The 16,024-nt window shown below is 23.2% G+C and overlaps 6 protein-coding genes across 6 annotated transcripts in view; 3 read left to right on the plus strand and 3 right to left on the minus strand. All coding sequences in view use genetic code 6, as the record gives it.

The window, feature by feature from the left end:
* TTHERM_01124100 (AMP-binding enzyme family protein) overlaps nucleotides 1–1,170 on the minus strand; it is a gene marked incomplete at both ends in the record, with an annotated part of 3,899 nt that extends 2,729 nt beyond the window's left edge. The window contains 2 exons of the mRNA XM_001030184.2: nucleotides 563–743; nucleotides 840–1,170. Of these exons, the coding sequence (XP_001030184.2) occupies nucleotides 563–743; nucleotides 840–1,170 (512 nt within the window). The remainder of the gene's footprint in view (nucleotides 1–562; nucleotides 744–839) is intronic.
* A 1,260-nt stretch (nucleotides 1,171–2,430) lies between these two features.
* TTHERM_00851650 (hypothetical protein) lies at nucleotides 2,431–3,561 on the plus strand (the record flags this gene model as incomplete). The annotated part of the gene is made up of 4 exons (XM_001026273.2): nucleotides 2,431–2,573; nucleotides 2,722–2,793; nucleotides 3,036–3,252; nucleotides 3,319–3,561. 4 exons carry the CDS (start codon nucleotides 2,431–2,433, stop codon nucleotides 3,559–3,561), a joined length of 675 nt encoding a protein of 224 aa, XP_001026273.2.
* An 839-nt stretch (nucleotides 3,562–4,400) lies between these two features.
* On the plus strand, nucleotides 4,401–8,050 carry TTHERM_000851660 (protein kinase; the record flags this gene model as incomplete). The annotated part of the gene is made up of 3 exons (XM_012800643.1): nucleotides 4,401–5,213; nucleotides 5,769–7,568; nucleotides 7,628–8,050. Exons 1-3 carry the CDS (start codon nucleotides 4,446–4,448, stop codon nucleotides 8,048–8,050), a joined length of 2,991 nt encoding a protein of 996 aa, XP_012656097.1. The 5' UTR covers nucleotides 4,401–4,445.
* Nucleotides 8,051–9,653: 1,603 nt separating this feature from the next.
* TTHERM_00852690 (protein kinase) lies at nucleotides 9,654–11,037 on the plus strand (the record flags this gene model as incomplete). The annotated part of the gene is made up of 2 exons (XM_001026275.2): nucleotides 9,654–10,211; nucleotides 10,261–11,037. 2 exons carry the CDS (start codon nucleotides 9,654–9,656, stop codon nucleotides 11,035–11,037), a joined length of 1,335 nt encoding a protein of 444 aa, XP_001026275.2.
* Nucleotides 11,038–11,475: 438 nt separating this feature from the next.
* TTHERM_00852700 (calcium-activated chloride channel protein) lies at nucleotides 11,476–13,930 on the minus strand (the record flags this gene model as incomplete). The annotated part of the gene is made up of 3 exons (XM_001026276.3): nucleotides 11,476–11,681; nucleotides 11,749–12,533; nucleotides 12,795–13,930. The coding sequence occupies 3 exons, from the start codon at nucleotides 13,928–13,930 to the stop codon at nucleotides 11,476–11,478; spliced, it is 2,127 nt and encodes a 708-aa protein (XP_001026276.1).
* Nucleotides 13,931–14,869: 939 nt separating this feature from the next.
* Nucleotides 14,870–15,841, minus strand: TTHERM_00852710 (hypothetical protein; the record flags this gene model as incomplete). Its single annotated transcript, XM_001026277.2, has 1 exon — nucleotides 14,870–15,841. The coding sequence occupies exon 1, from the start codon at nucleotides 15,749–15,751 to the stop codon at nucleotides 14,870–14,872; it is 882 nt and encodes a 293-aa protein (XP_001026277.1). The 5' UTR covers nucleotides 15,752–15,841.
* Between the last annotated feature and the right edge of the window lie 183 nt (nucleotides 15,842–16,024).

A 16,024-nucleotide genomic window follows, 5' to 3' on the forward strand; every position in this document is an offset into this window, starting at 1 on the left:
TTTTTCTCTATATATATTATGTCAATTTAATATTAAGAAACTAATTTTATTAGATTGATCCTCTTTAATGTTTAGAATAGTGGTTGGAATGTTATACTTATTAATGTTGCTAAATAGTGTTGGTTGCATGCTTTGCAAATAATAGAAAATGTAATTTTGGATTTAGCCATACTTATTTATTGATCAGATATCTAATTAAATCTGTTTAAGACTAAGAAATTTTTAGAAAAAAGAATAAAAGAATATTAATGACGAAAAATTAATTTGTCAGGAATAGTATTTTTTTTTCTTTTCGTACTACTAAATTTGTCAAAAATAATACGCGAGACAAAAAAATTTATATTTATCGTTTTAAATATGAGATAGTTGCATCATCGAAAGGCTTTGTTATTGTGAAAATTTTATAATATTATTAGTTAAGGATTCATCAGAAAAGAATTTAGAAATATTTGATATATTTCCAAAGGTCAAAATAAGACTGAAAGGAAATAAAATTACATCTCTGCCACAAAAACTAAAATATAAATATTCAAATTTGTCTGTCTGGATTTTAAAAACTTACAATGATAATAAGCTTGGTAAAGTCTTTGCTGAGACATAGCAAGCAGTGATATTAGAGTCTTCTAATACGAAGGAAATGGCATCTTGACCTAAAGTATCGTAAAGAGGAATCATTGTGAAACCAAACATAGCATTAGCCATATCGCAAATTGTCCATTCTTCTCTATTCTAACAATAAATACCTATTATTTATAATATTGAGAATTAAATTTAACTCTTTTAATTATTGTTTTGCATTTTAGATTCAAATTTTGATATTCATAATTTTGTATTCTTACCAATAACATCGAGCTTGTAATCCATGAATTCTTCAACATGATTGGTGAGGTTAAGCTTAACTAAACCAGAGCCAATAGCATATCCTAAATCATAAATTTGCTTGTAAGACTTGTACTCATATTTTCCAGTACTTGGATTGAGAGAACCGATGAATTCTCTGTCAGCATATTTCTTCACAGCTAATTCAATGACATCTTGGATGGTTTTTGTGGTAGCATCAGGGAGATATTTGAATCCATCAATTGCCAAGGGATGACGGTAGACGGCAGTTTCACCATTACGAGGTTCAGAGATAGGGAGTGTGTAAACGAGTTTATTGTTAATGATCATTTTTTTATGGTAGTAGTTTTCGGAAATTTAAAGATGTTTGTTTTTAATTTTGTGCTTAATAGGTAGTGGCTGTGTGTTTGACTTTGGTCGTTTATATTTTGTACCTTTAGTTAACTTGGGTTTGTTTGTTTTGTTTTTTTTTTTTATGGCAATACTTTGAATATCTTTTTTGAGATTTATTTTTTAAAGAATAATATTATGAATTTTCAGAAGTGTCGGTTATATAGCGGTGAGTGTTAATAATGGATAATAGTAAAATGAATACTTAATGGAATGTTTCGCAAGAAGAATAAGAGATCTAAAAGATTATTGATTTAATATTTGGTACTATCGAATTAAACCGTATTTTAAAAGTTGTGTGTATTATTAAAGCGCGACTTATCATTCTATTAAAAAATTAAGCAGGTGAATTTAATTCTAGAAGATTAGATCACTTTCGCCAATACTTACGTCATTTGAAGTTTGCTTTTACTATCTCTTGTTTATTTTTCTTTTTTTCTAAATCAGATTACGTATTTTTTGCCACGGACCATTAAAGTAAGGTATAACTAAATGTTTCTCAAAACACAAATCAAATATATTTATCAATCTTCATGTTTGCTCGTTTATAATACTTATCAGCTCAAGTGTTAATCTCAGTTTAGATATTAAAAAATTGAGTTTTGTTTGCTATAAATTTACTATCCTAAGTAAAATTTCATTATTCATTTATAATCGAATTAAGTCAGCTTGCTTGCAAAAGATTAAACTATAAAAGTGAGAGTATAATATAAAATCTAGAGCAGCACCTAAAAATGTTAAGCAATTTTGTTTTACCTATCTTTAAGTAGTTTTGATAAAAAAAGGGATTATTTTTACTTAATGTCTGATTCTTTTAAGATTGAAAATGCTGCAAAAAAATTAAAAAATTGATGAGAAGTAGCATCGGAGGGGGATTTTTTAAATTAAAATGCAGACTACAAATTAATATTATAAAGTTAGATTAAAAAAAGAAATTTTGATTGAATTCGGAAAGATTGTTAAGCTTAAAGATTAATTAATCCTATTAAATTTTGTGACTAAGTATCAATATTGCAAACTATCTACAAAATCATCTAAAATTATGATTAATTAAATGCACTTATTATATTACTAATTTTTCGGTTATCAATAATTTTTCATAATAGAGATTGTTTTTTGCTATTATTAGCTTCTACAAATTTACTATTAAACTATTTCCCCCTATTATTTATGAAAATGCGTAATAAATTTAAATTTTTTATGGCTCTCTACTATAAAATCCTCAATTCACTTACATTCTTGTAAAAATCCTTTTGGGATAAATAAATTTCTATAAAAACAATCATAAATGCCACTTCAAAATATGAAAAATTCCTACTTCACACTTATTCAGGCTTAAAGCTGTATTGCATAAAGCTTTTTCTGATTGTTGAGATTTGAGTTGAACAAACAACTTAAAATACTCTCTTAAAATGAGTATTAAATTTGATCTTGCTACACTCCACCTATCAACATTATATTTTTTGAAATTCTAATTAAATAATCGATCAGAAATAGTATCAGATAAATAAAGAGGAACTTCATCTCAAAGAAAATAATATAAATAAATAGCAAACTAACTCAGTAAACTTTGCCATAATTTCTATTAAAATCAAAATATTTTACCGAAAGCACCGATGGTTTAGTGGTAGAATAGAGCGTTGCCATCGCTTTGACCCGGGTTCGATTCCCGGTCGGTGCATTTTTGCTCTTTTATATTTTTATTTTAAATAATTTAATTTGATTTAAGTTAAAAAAAGCAATATTTTATGATAACTTTTTGTCAAATCAAATTTAATTATAAGCCTTCTTAATAATAAAAATAGAAAAAAAAATATTTTGAAGCAAATAAAATCATATTTAGCAGTATTATTTATTTTAGACTTTCATCGTAAGCACCGATGGTTTAGTGGTAGAATAGAGCGTTGCCATCGCTTTGACCCGGGTTCGATTCCCGGTCGGTGCATTTTTTAACTTCAACATGGATGGTTTTTTAATAAAAACTGCTTAGTTTTTAAAAAATATAAATAAAAGCATTATTAGGTAAATAAACATTTAAATGCTGAAAAAATATATTGAATATTTTAATTCGTTTTATCATAAAATAAGACATCATCATTCTACAATGTTTTGAGAGATTAGTATTCATCAATAAGAATATATTTATCTATTATGAGGTTTTATTATTATTTAGAAAAGTAAAATAATTTTTTTATTCTTTATTTTAGTTATTAATAAAACTTTAAAAATCAAATAATATTTATTTTGGAATACAGAATTATTTTAAATTTAAATAATGAGAGAGGCAAAGCTATTTAAAAGACATGCCAAAGGATCAATCCCAAACAATGACGATTTTTTATTTTAAAATATAAGAAAATTAATCCTAATTTTTAAATTTTTTTAGTTTTCTCCTTCAATTTCTGAAAATTTTTTTCAGTAAAATTAAAAATAGAGTTTTTCAATACCTAAAATTTAATTTTAAACACAGTTTAATTTAAAAATTTATAATTTAGCCTTGTGTGGATTTGCAAAAATCATTCTCTATTAAAGGATTAAGAATTTGACTATAATATTTATTAACAAAGCCGGCATAGCAAAGTGGTTAATGCGTCTGCCTCGTAAGCAGAAGGTCGCCAGTTCGATTCTGGCTGTCGGCTAATTTTTTTTAGTCTATTAAAAAATGAATTAATTAATGATTTTACAAATAAAAATAGAGTTTATTAATAAAATTTTTTTAATTTGATAAAATAATAACTTTTAGATTAGTTTGTTTTTAAAATTAAAGAGGTGTATTTTTAAAAGTTTAAAATATATTATTGATATTTATTATTTTTTATCTATTTTAAATTTCTTTTTTAATTATAAGAATAACTCAAAAGTTTAATAAATTATTTTGTTATTTTAAAAGTAAATATTTTTTATTAGTTTTGTTTGCATTTTTGTAATTAATTTTCTCTATTTATTTATTTAATATAATTTCATCTTATTTATTCTAAAAATCTATTCTTTAATATTCTAAGAAAAAGATAAATATTCTAATTTCTTTTTTAAAGTAATAAGAAGAAAAAAAATTGTAAAAAAGCTTTTATCATGATAATGCTACATATATTATTAAAAATAAAAGCCCATTATTTCTGTGTGGATTTATAAATTATTGAACAAGATTCTTCAAATTCAATAACTAAATTTTTAATTAAATAAATTTAAATGAAATTATATTTAGAATATTTTAGATGGAAAAAGAGGATTTAACTTATAAAGCATTATCATAAAATAATGAATATGATAATAATACTAATCTAGGAAAAGGTTCATTTGGTGAAGTTAAAAATGGAATTTTTATAGATCCTTATACTAAAAATACATTTCCAGCAGGAATTTAGCAGATGAGTCATCAATAATCTTTAGTACAGGATAAGGTGTTTTAGATGGAAAGAGAGGATTTAAATTATATAGCAGTATCATAAAATAGTAAATATGATAATAATAGTAATCTAGGAAAAGGTTCATTTGGTGATGTTAAAAAAGGATTTTTTAAAGATCCTATTTCTGGAAAAATTTATCCAGCAGCAATTAAGCTGATCAGTCGTCAATAATGTTTATAACAAGATAAGGAGAATAAATATTATGAAAATGAGATAAATATTTGTGAAAGGATTATGAAATTCTAAAAAGAAAATAAATAATATAACTCAAATGAAATGAATTTAATAGAAATTTTTGAAGTCATTTAAACTGAAAATTGTGCATATATTGTAATGGAATGTTGCGAATTAAATTTAGAGGCTTATAAATTTATATAAGTAAATAGAAGAATAGACATTATTCAAGCTATGCAGTTTGGAAGACAAATATTATAAGGGGTATAAATATTGCATTCATTAAACATAATTCATAGAGACTTAAAACCAGATAACATATTTCTAAATTATGATGAAATTACTTAAAGCTATAAAGTTAAAATTGGAGATTTTAACATATCTTTAATATCAGATACATGCGTAAAATATTATACTTTATTAAATAAATATACAATTTAAAAGAAATCAGAGTTAATTATTCATTTTAAAAATAAATTTCAATAAATTATCAAATATTCCAAGTCAGTTTAGATTTTAAAGTTTTAGTCAATTATAAGATTCATCCATTTTTCTTTTTTCTACTAAATAAATGATTAATTCCCTAAAAAAACTACTTTCTTTTTAATTATTTCGCATTTGAATATGAATGGAAAAACTTTAATTAAAGTGAGAAAAAAAACAAATTTTATTTAAAACAATTCGATATTAGTTTTTTTATATCTTATTTTTTAAGATGAACAGAAAAATTTTGTTTTTTATATACCTTGGGAGCTGCTTAATAAGAAAATTTTATGATAAGAGGGTTTTTTATTAAGGATTGTTTAAAAAATCAAAAATTTAAAAAATATTATTTTTACTATAATCCTTATTCAAGATCGCCCATGGTATATGAAAAGAAAATGAGTATAAAATAAAATAATATCAATTAATTTTATACAATCATATTTAATATTTTTTTTTATACTTATAATTTAGAGTTCAGTAGGTACTATTAATTATATGGCACCTGAACAAGTCATAGGAATTTATAATTAGGATTCTAATTACAAGCTATCGTACAACAATAAAATAGATTTATGGGCTGCTGGAGCCATAATACATGAAATGATAACAGGAATATAGTTATTTCCAGGTAACTATCCAAAAAATGTATCAAAAGATATTGTAAAATTTGGCTCCTATAAATCTAAATGGGAGAAATCCCAAAACATTGATCTGAATAGTATACCTGAAACTATGATGGCTGAGTAAAGGAAATTTATAGGTTTTTACCTTCCTTGGTAAAGAGTAAATAATAAACAAGTAGCTTATTTTATAGACAATCTTTTAAAATGCAAACCAGAAGAAAGATTTAGTGCTGATTAAGCACTACAAGAAATAAATAAAATATTAAACAGTTAAGAATTATAATTGGCACTTTAAAATAATATAGAATAGGAAATCTTATAAAAATAAAAAGAAATGGATAATTTGAAATAAAATTATTTAAGGTACAATCCAAACTACTCTAATAATTTTAACTAATAATACTTAAATAATAATTACAACTAAGAATAAACCATTTAAGCACAAATCAATTTTTAGAGTCCTTAAAATGTAAATATTAATGTTATTAACAACCAATACTAAAATTTTGATTATATTTAAAATAATTAAAATAACTTTGATTTGACAAAATAAGGATATTAAAACTAAGAGATGGTAAATTATTAGTAACTTAATTTCAATTAAAATCTTATGAATAATAATTTTAATAATAACAACAATCAATAATTATATTTTGACTAGAATAAATTATATCAAAAAAATTAAGCTGATAATCCTTACTTTGTTCAAAACTAACAATAGAATAATTTTGTATAATTTAATTAAATACAAAATTATCAAACAAATGAAGCAAATAAAATATTAAGTGTCTAGTAAAGCATGTAAAATTTAAATATCTAACCCTCAACTTAAGGATAAAGTATATAGTAAAGCATACCCTCAACTTCAGGATAAAGTATATAAAGCTAGAATAGTTACATTAAGCCATCAGCAGCAGGATACTAAATGGAAAAAATTAATGAATAATTATACAGGTAACAATTAAAAAGTATAGAAAAAGACTATCAAGAGGTCCAAGACTATCTTAATTTCATTAACAATTTTTTGACGCCAGAGAATTAAAATATACTTTTTAATTTAAACTCATTTTAAAAAATGAATATTAAAAGTTATTACTGTAGTCTTATTATAAAGAAAAATGATGATACAAACAATGATAATTCTTAAACGGTTTTAAAATAATATAGATTATACCCTTCATAATAATCTCCAAATTAGAAATTCTAAGAATTAATTTAAAATTTTTGTAAAATTTATGATTTGCAAGCTCAAATGAATTATTAATATTAATATGGTGCAGAAATAAAAAGTATTACTTATTAAATTGGAGATTAAGAGTATCCTTATCATTTATTAGAATTTAGCAAGTTTTAATAAAAAATATAAAGTTCTACTTAAATAAATATTGGCTTTGAATTTTTTGAAAGGAATCTTGAAGATTTTCTAAGGTAAATAAAAAAAAGATAATTAGATCATAAAAGCACAATAGTAGTAAAAGAAAAATTGATTATTTGCTCTCTCATTGCTTAATAATTACAAAGTTTGCATGAAAATAACATTTATCATGGATAATTAAATGTCAAAAATATTTCTTTCTGCTAAAAGCAATAACAGTTTTTTTTAAATTACTATTCCTTATTTGAAAATCACCCTACCTATCATAAAGATGTAATCGATTTTTTTTACTATTTTAAATAGTTTTTATTAAATTATTTTTTCTAAATTAGGGATTCTATTTTGAACAGTCTTATATGTCACCGTAATAATTGCAATTCTAAAAATCCACTTTTGAGGATGATATTTGGGCCCTGGGAGCAATCTTCCATTAAATTTTAACACTAGCTCCCTTATTTTAGTCAATTCCTAAAGTTAAAGATCTTATAAATAAATACTCTGAAAATTATTCAGATATGTATGGTGAAGCTCAAGCGTATATCTAAGCTAACGAAGAAGGAAAAAAGAAATTCTCACCTAGCATTTAAAGGGCTTCTGCACTTTTGGAAAAAATACCAAATCAAGATATTGCAAATCTTATTAATAAAATGCTAAGTAAAGATCCTACAAAGAGACCTAAAATTCAAGATATCAATAATGAGCTTAACAGATAAAAATAAAAATATAATACAGAAGGCTAAATTGCACCTAACTGAGAAATTATTTGAGAATATAAATAAATTTGATATATGTTCAAAAAAAATAAATTATTTAACAAATTATTGGATATAATTTTAACACACAGCTTTAAATTCATTTCAAGAAGTTTATTTAGTCAGATTTTATTTAAATAAAGAAACTTAGTGAATTTACTGACATAGTAAAAAAAAAAACCAAATTAAATAATCAAAAGCTTAAACCTTACACAAATAAATTACTCATTTTATAATAAGCAGTGATAGTAAAATTTTTAAGTTAAAATTCTAGAATTTTAGAGATTTAGAATTTTGAATTTTGAACAACTGTCTACCTATAAAATTTAGAATTTTATAAATGCATAGAGTTTAAGATTTTTAGAATATTTAAATTCTGTGAACATAGATCATAAGATGATAAATCAAAATAAAAGATTTGCAAAATAAATGAAAAGTTATTCATTCATCTTAAAAAATAATTAAATATACAAATGAGGAGTATAAAAAAGATTCTTAGGATAACTCAAGATTTTTAAAACAAAATTTATTGGATCTTAAAGTTAAAAATAGAAAATGAATTAAAAGATAATTGTTCAAAAGATAGGTAATCATATTTTTATTTTGTTAAAATTAAGAGGCTCAAATGGAAAAACTGCAAATTTAGCATTTAAAATATAAACAAATAACTTTCACAGTTAAATCTTAATTAAAATAATTATCTAAGTAATTTCTTATGCCTCACTGATCTTATTTGAAGAAAGTAAAATGACATATTTTTTCTACATTTACTTCATATAAATAATCTGATTGATTGATTGAATTATCTATTAATTTTCCTCCAAAATAAGTATTAAACTATTTCAATAAATAATAAATTAATAAATCAACTAAATATATTAATAACAAATAAATGTCTTATTCAAAAAAATGTTATATGAATATTAAATTACTATTATTTTTATATCCTTCATTTTTACAACAGCACCTATATAAATATATATATGATTTCTTACTTCATATTTTTTCAAAAATAACTCTTATCTTATTTTGCACTAACTTTCTTTATTTATCCCAAGAAAAATATTAATATTAAATGTATCATTGATTATTATACTACATTTTTTTATCTATTGAATGTTAAAGTAAATAGATAGATTTATTATTAAATTTAACTTTATTTTTTAAATTATTTTAATAGTTTTTAGAGTTTTTCTGCACTATTAAGATTTTATATTTATCATTTTCTAAATTAATTAAGAATTTATTAATAAAAAGTATTTTTTTGAAAATATTAATTTTATTTAAATGTTTCTTCGTTCCTTTATTGAAACACATATTTAATTTCATAAATTCTAATAACTCTTACTTGATATTCATTCGGTATGATATCATAAAAGAAAAAATAGCTATACATGCTTTTTATGAAGAAAGATATGCCTTTTATTATTTGTATTACTTTAAAGAATTGTAAATTTCTAAAATTAAAATAAATAAATAAAAAATTCAACTAATTTCCTATATATCTCTCTGATCAAGAGGAAAATTAATATTAGCAAATAGAATATTAAACAAAAAATTGGTAGTAAGTAAGTAATTGGATAATAAGAAATCAAAAAGAAAAAAAATGAATTAAAATAATTAGTAAGCATTTAATTTTAACAATCAAGTTTAGGAATAATGGATTATGATCTCAGAAAATCTTTATATCGAAAAGTCAAGACCTTTAGGGTAAGGAGGATTCGGAACCGTTTACAAAGGTAAGTATGGCAATTAAGATGTAGCTGTTAAAGAATTAAAATAGTACATAGACAATATGGGTACTGTAAATGAGTATTATTAATAAGAAATAGAAACAAGCAAACAGATAATGAGCATTGATTGTGAATATATAGTTAGAGTACTTGGTGTTGTACCTACATAATATTAGTGCTATGTTGTTATGGATCTTTGCATTTCAGATCTTTAAAAATTAAGAAAAGAAAGTCCCAACCAGAGATTAGATGTAATGACTGCTTTAAAATGCATTAAAGAAATCTGTTTAGGAATAAAAAGTTTGCACATGAAAAATATTACTCACAGAGATATCAAACCTGATAATATTTTTATAGGCAAAAATCAATAAGATCAACTAATTTGTAAAGTTGGAGATTTTGGTTTAGGAAAAAATGAATAGAATATGATAGTAAATTTCTTTTTTTATCAAATTAGTTAAAATTTAAATTATTTTATAGAGTAAAGTAGGTACAATTTCATACATGGCACCTGATATGCTTGATTTTAGTAATCAAAAGTATACGAATAAAGTAGATATATGGGCTATAGGGGTTATGGCTCATGAACTTTTAACAGGTACAATACTTTTTTAAGGGTAAACTATAGACATTATAAGAAATAATATTTTAAAATCTCGAAACTACAAAGATTGGTATAAATTATCAAGTAGTGTTGCTTAAACTGATTTTATTACTTAAAGCTTTAAGCATATTTAATCTGAGAGTGTCATAAATTTAATTGATATGATGCTTTAAAAAAATCCAAATGATAGAAAAGATATCAACTAAATAATTACTGAAGTTGAATAATGCATGTCCCAACAAATCAATAATAATGCAATGGTAATAAATAATAGTAATAATAACCCTTATTAAAATAACTAATTAAATAATTAGTAATATTATGCACAAAATTAGCCTAATAATAATATTAACAATAGCAACAATAATTAAAGACAATAAAACAACCAATAAGAGTTAGAAAGAAAAATAAAGGATTTAGAAATTATGATGATGGGCTAGAAGAAATTATTTGATTAAGTTAAAAATGAAAAAGATGAGTTAAATAAAAGTTTATAATTATAATTATAATAAAAGGATAAAGAAATAAAATCTTTATAAGAGAAATTAAAGGAGAAATCTTCTAAAGAATAATAGTTAATTATATCAAAGTAAGCATAAGAACATTTTTACAATTTTAAAAATTTTTTAAATTTTTAAAATTTTTAAAATTGATTAATTCATTCTCTAATCAATCAATCTATGTTTGTTTATATAAAAGTATTTTTCATTTAATAATATCACAAAATAAATAAATATCTTTATTTTATATTTAAAAATAATACTCAAAAATATTAAAATAAATAAATAAACAAACAAACATATTTTAACTACTATTTAATTTCAAATATATTCAGTCACTTTTTACTTTTTTTATATTTTTAATTTTTTTTATGAAATATCAAAAATTGTAATATACATATTAATCTACAGAACGAAACATTTATATTTTTATACCTTTAGCTAAATAAATGATTATGTAATTTATTCCAAAAAAATAAAATTCACAATAAAAAATAATCTTTAAAATAATATTCCCAATTACATTTTTTTAAAGTAAACAAATTAAATAAATAAATAAATAAATAATCGTTAACCAAAAAAAACATTTCTTCAATTTTCTTGTTAAGGAATATATCTAATCTTTTTGTAATATTCTTTTCTCTATTGATAAATCATAGTCCAATCAGATCTTGTTAAAATGAATTTTCTAAGAAGATAGATTGAAATAAATAAGAGATGCTCTATAACAAATACTACGAAAACTAAGTATCTTCCTTAGCCTTCTAAAGGAGGAGGAGCCATGAAAAGCACTTATTCTTTATTTTAAATAATTTTTAAATTTAAGCCTAATCAATAATAAAAAATAAATAAATAAATAAATACCTTCTGAATGAGTTTGCTCAAAGAAGAGAGAAGGGAAAAATCTAGTAATTTAATCGCTGCTAAAAGAAAAAAGAATGATGTTAGTAAGAACACAGAAGATGCTGATGAAACTCAAAATTTAATTCCAAATTCCAATTCCTGAAATCTTGAAAGCATGAGGTCTTTGATATAGGTAATAAATCTTATGCTTGTCTGAGTATAATTCAATAGCATTAAAAATGTAAACAAGTAATGGAGCGAATGGGAAAGCAGCTGCAAACAAAGTGATATATCCAAAATTAATTACAATCTCTAAATAATCATCAAAGGGCTCGTACTTTGGAAGTTATAACTCAAGCATTACATCTTTAAAGTACTGTAACTGCATTTCTTGCTCATCTGTTTTTTTGGCTAATCTCTATTATTATGCTTCTTGCTACTTACGGTATTTTAGTTTTGTAAAGTATGGAATAACTGACTCTGTAACAACTCTTCTTATTTCATCAGCTGAATAAATTGCAATTAATTCTCTTTTTAAAGCTTCAATATCAAAACGAACAAAGGCAATATAAGACAAATCAGTGAAAGTGTATAACATTTCAAATAAGAAACGTTTCAAAACTAAAGAGTTATTTTTCTTAACATGAGTAGAATGAAGCTCTTTTTTGCAAGTCTCTTCAGCTACAGCTCTGTAGAATCCATTTAACTTTTAGAAAATATTCACGTGTAGAATAGTTGCTAGAAGTTTTCTCCAGCCTACACTTTTATCGAAAAATCCACCTGCTTAACTTTAATCATATAAAACTCTATATTTATAATAAAATTATATCAAATTCAATTCAACTTTTTTATATTTATTATTAATTGTATTTCATATTTCTTATCTCTATTCGTTATTAATTTTATTAAAAACTTAAAATAAAAAAAATTTTAGCCTATTCAAGTCATTCTGAGTCTAATGCTAAAAATTGAAAATAACTAAATAAAAATTTTGCTAAAATACGTTTTGGTATTTTTGTATTTTAAAACGAGTAAGTAAGTAAATAAATAAATAGATAAATAATTACTTAATAAACAAGAACTCATGATCAGGATCTACATATCCTCTGATGTTAAGAGAAACAATCAAAAAGAGAATGGCAGCAGTAATAAAAGGGAGTAATTTAATTCCACCAACTATATATCTCACTAATCTTCTTTTAAAAGGGAAGTGTAAATCTTTTTAGCCTGTAACGTAATCGATTTTAGGGATAAACAAAGAAGCTTCTTCTTGTGAAACTAGCATTTTTTGAGTCTTTTTAAGTTGTTTTTGGCTTTAAGAGCAACTCTGAACTTTAATTTACCTCTCATGTTTTTTCCAAGTAGCAAAAAAGAAAGATCCCCATAGAATGACTATGGCAGAGTAAATTGAATCAAAAGGAGAAGTTTTCGAGTCATAGTCAAAGAAGTTATTTAGAATACCTATTAATATACCTATACCAACTAATGGAAGTAGTTACTTTTAGAAGAACTCAACAAATGCGAAATAAATTGAAATATTATCTCCAAAGTAGCTTCTAATGTCACTCACAGTCATTTTTTCAGGCTTTTAGCTTTTTTGATGAAGTGGAATAGGATTGTGAATCAGTCCTTTCTCTCTGTAGCTTTCTATTAAATTCTCTTGGTTGTAAACAATATTCATTATAATAGACTGCTTTATCATAAGCTACTCACTGGGAGTAAATATGTTAAATATTTCACTATCTGTTTCCTGTTTACAGAATTTATGCTTGATGTTATACCTGAATCTCCTATATTTTTCCATTCTCTTAACTAAATCTGGCAATTCAACTCTAATGTCAATGAATTTTTAAATTTTTTTATTACGAAATTCTTCTTCTTAAACGAGTTTAGCATATTACTCTTTAGAGCTTGTAGCTTTTTTTTTCTCAACGGAAGAATCTTTGTTAGAATATTCCTCCTCCAAATATTGGTCTAGCATGCGTTTTTATAGCTTAAGTTCATCTGCTTTCTTCAAAAGATATGTATAATCTCTGTACTTAACAAAAAGCATTTTTTCATCCTTACAGAAGTCCTATTCAGTCTGATTTTCAGGGAAAACCTTTACTTCAAATCCGCTAAACTCTAAAGATTTGCATAAAGCGCTTTGGCTGTCTTTGTCCATAGACTTCTTGAACTTAATTACAAAGTCATAGTCGCTCATTTTTTTAAGTTATTTTAATATTTAATTATCTTTTTTAACTTTTTTATTTGTAAAAACAGCCTTTAATTAATTAAATCTTTAACACAAAAACAAATTAAGATTTTATTGTCACCAAAATCTTATCAAAAAAGTTTAAAAAGATCTTTTTTAAAAATATTGTCACAGAACGTGTAAATAAATAATTTTTTAATTTCTATATCAAAATTTTACCATAATTCTAATTAATTAGAATGTTGAAGTAAATATGGTTAAAATGAACTAATTAATTCACTGTATTATCTTAAATGAATACACTCAACAATATTAAATATAAAATTAATTTTGCTGAGCTAATAAATAGTTTAAAATAAATACCGTTTAAAAAATACAATAAAAGTAAGTTATTTTAAATAAGCAAATTAATGCAAATTGCCATTTTATTTATGTTTTATAATATAAAAATTCAATTAAAGTCAGGTTTGCTATTTCTTATTTAATTTAAAAGTTTATTTTTTCTATTTAAGCTATGCTTGCTAGCTTTAATTAAAATTTTGAGAATAAATTTGATTTTTTTTTTTTTTTATACATCTTTTATAGTGGTTTAATAAGGGGAAAATAATAGGTTATTGCAATTTCAATAAATTAGTAGATATCTAGTAGTAATTATGATTTTTACTTCTTTTGGAGTCAGTAAAGTAAAGTATAGTATTTTATGAGCTACTTGATATTCATTCATTGATCTATTTTATTCAGCATAACTTTTATTTTTTTTATTGTAAATAATTGAGATTCTTTATTTAAAAACCAATAGTTTGTCTATATATATTTATTATTTTTGAATAGTCCAACGAATTAAATTCATAATAGTTAATTATTGATTGATTTATTCATTCATTTATTTATTTATCAATTAAAATGCACATTTCATTATTTTTTTCTTATCTACATCCTTCAATTAAATCAGAAAATTGAACATGAGCATCCAAGTTTTTTATTATCTCTTGAATTTTCTCTATTATAATCTTTCCAGCATTCAACTTCATATACACATTCTAAATCAGTTTTAAACTTAAATATTTTTGGTCTCTCGACACTTTTTTTTTTCTATTTCTAAGTGTCAGGAGGTAGGTTTTCCTAGTTATTTTTCTCACTAGGAGATCTGTAGTTTTCAAAATCATTTTTTATATCAACTGGAGATTATTAGGAGTCAGGAGATTTAGCAATGCGACTAGTTTAGCTACATGCAGGAGAATAATCTCCCTTTAAATCTATTTACTAGTTTGCGATATGCTTACTATTTACATTTTATTCTAAATCTTAATGAATTATTAAATTAATTTAGTTGTTTTGAATAGCTTGATTTTGGTAAGCAATGAATTCTTCTCTAATTTCTTGGGGATTATCAATCTCATTGTGGTTGGTTGCTTAGTTTGTAGAACCGTCACATTATTAGCTTTTGTCTGCAAAAGGAGACTACTGAAATTTATTATCCTACGCTTTTTCATCGTGATTTGATTTCTTTTAGTCTTCTTGGCTATTATTATCATTCTAAATTTAATTATCTGTAGAAGATTTAACTTTTCTTAACTAATTGCTCTAACTTTAATTATTTTCTTTCATTATTTAAGTTTTATAAACTGCTTCATCATCTTTTACTGTAGTCTGTTTGAATGTTGACATTTTTGAGTGTAAAGAGTTTTGCATATGTATTGCAGAATTGCCTCTAAACTCACTTTCTCCTTCCCAATTAACTTCAGAGTTAGAATCAGTTTTTTTTAAGTAATCTAAATTATTTTATAATGGCCGGTTATTGAAAAAAAAGTCTCTAGCATTCCCACTCATAGCACACTCAATGTAGCTTTATTAGTTTATATTACAACTAAGCTAATCTCTATGATTTTACTATATTAATAATATAAAGACTCTATAATTGATTAATTAATTTATTATATTGTTTATAGTAAAAATATTTGCAAAAAATAATGCCTATTAAAAATTTTGCATTAAATAAATAAACCAATAATATTCAAATAAGAAGGCAATTCATAAAAATTTAATGAATTTTTTAAGTTTATAAAAAAGTACTAAAATTGATTTTTTCTTAAACTAGAACTA

This window comes from Tetrahymena thermophila (genome assembly GCF_000189635.1).
Source record: "Tetrahymena thermophila SB210 genomic scaffold scf_8254034, whole genome shotgun sequence".
Taxonomy (NCBI): Eukaryota; Ciliophora; class Oligohymenophorea; order Hymenostomatida; family Tetrahymenidae; genus Tetrahymena; species Tetrahymena thermophila.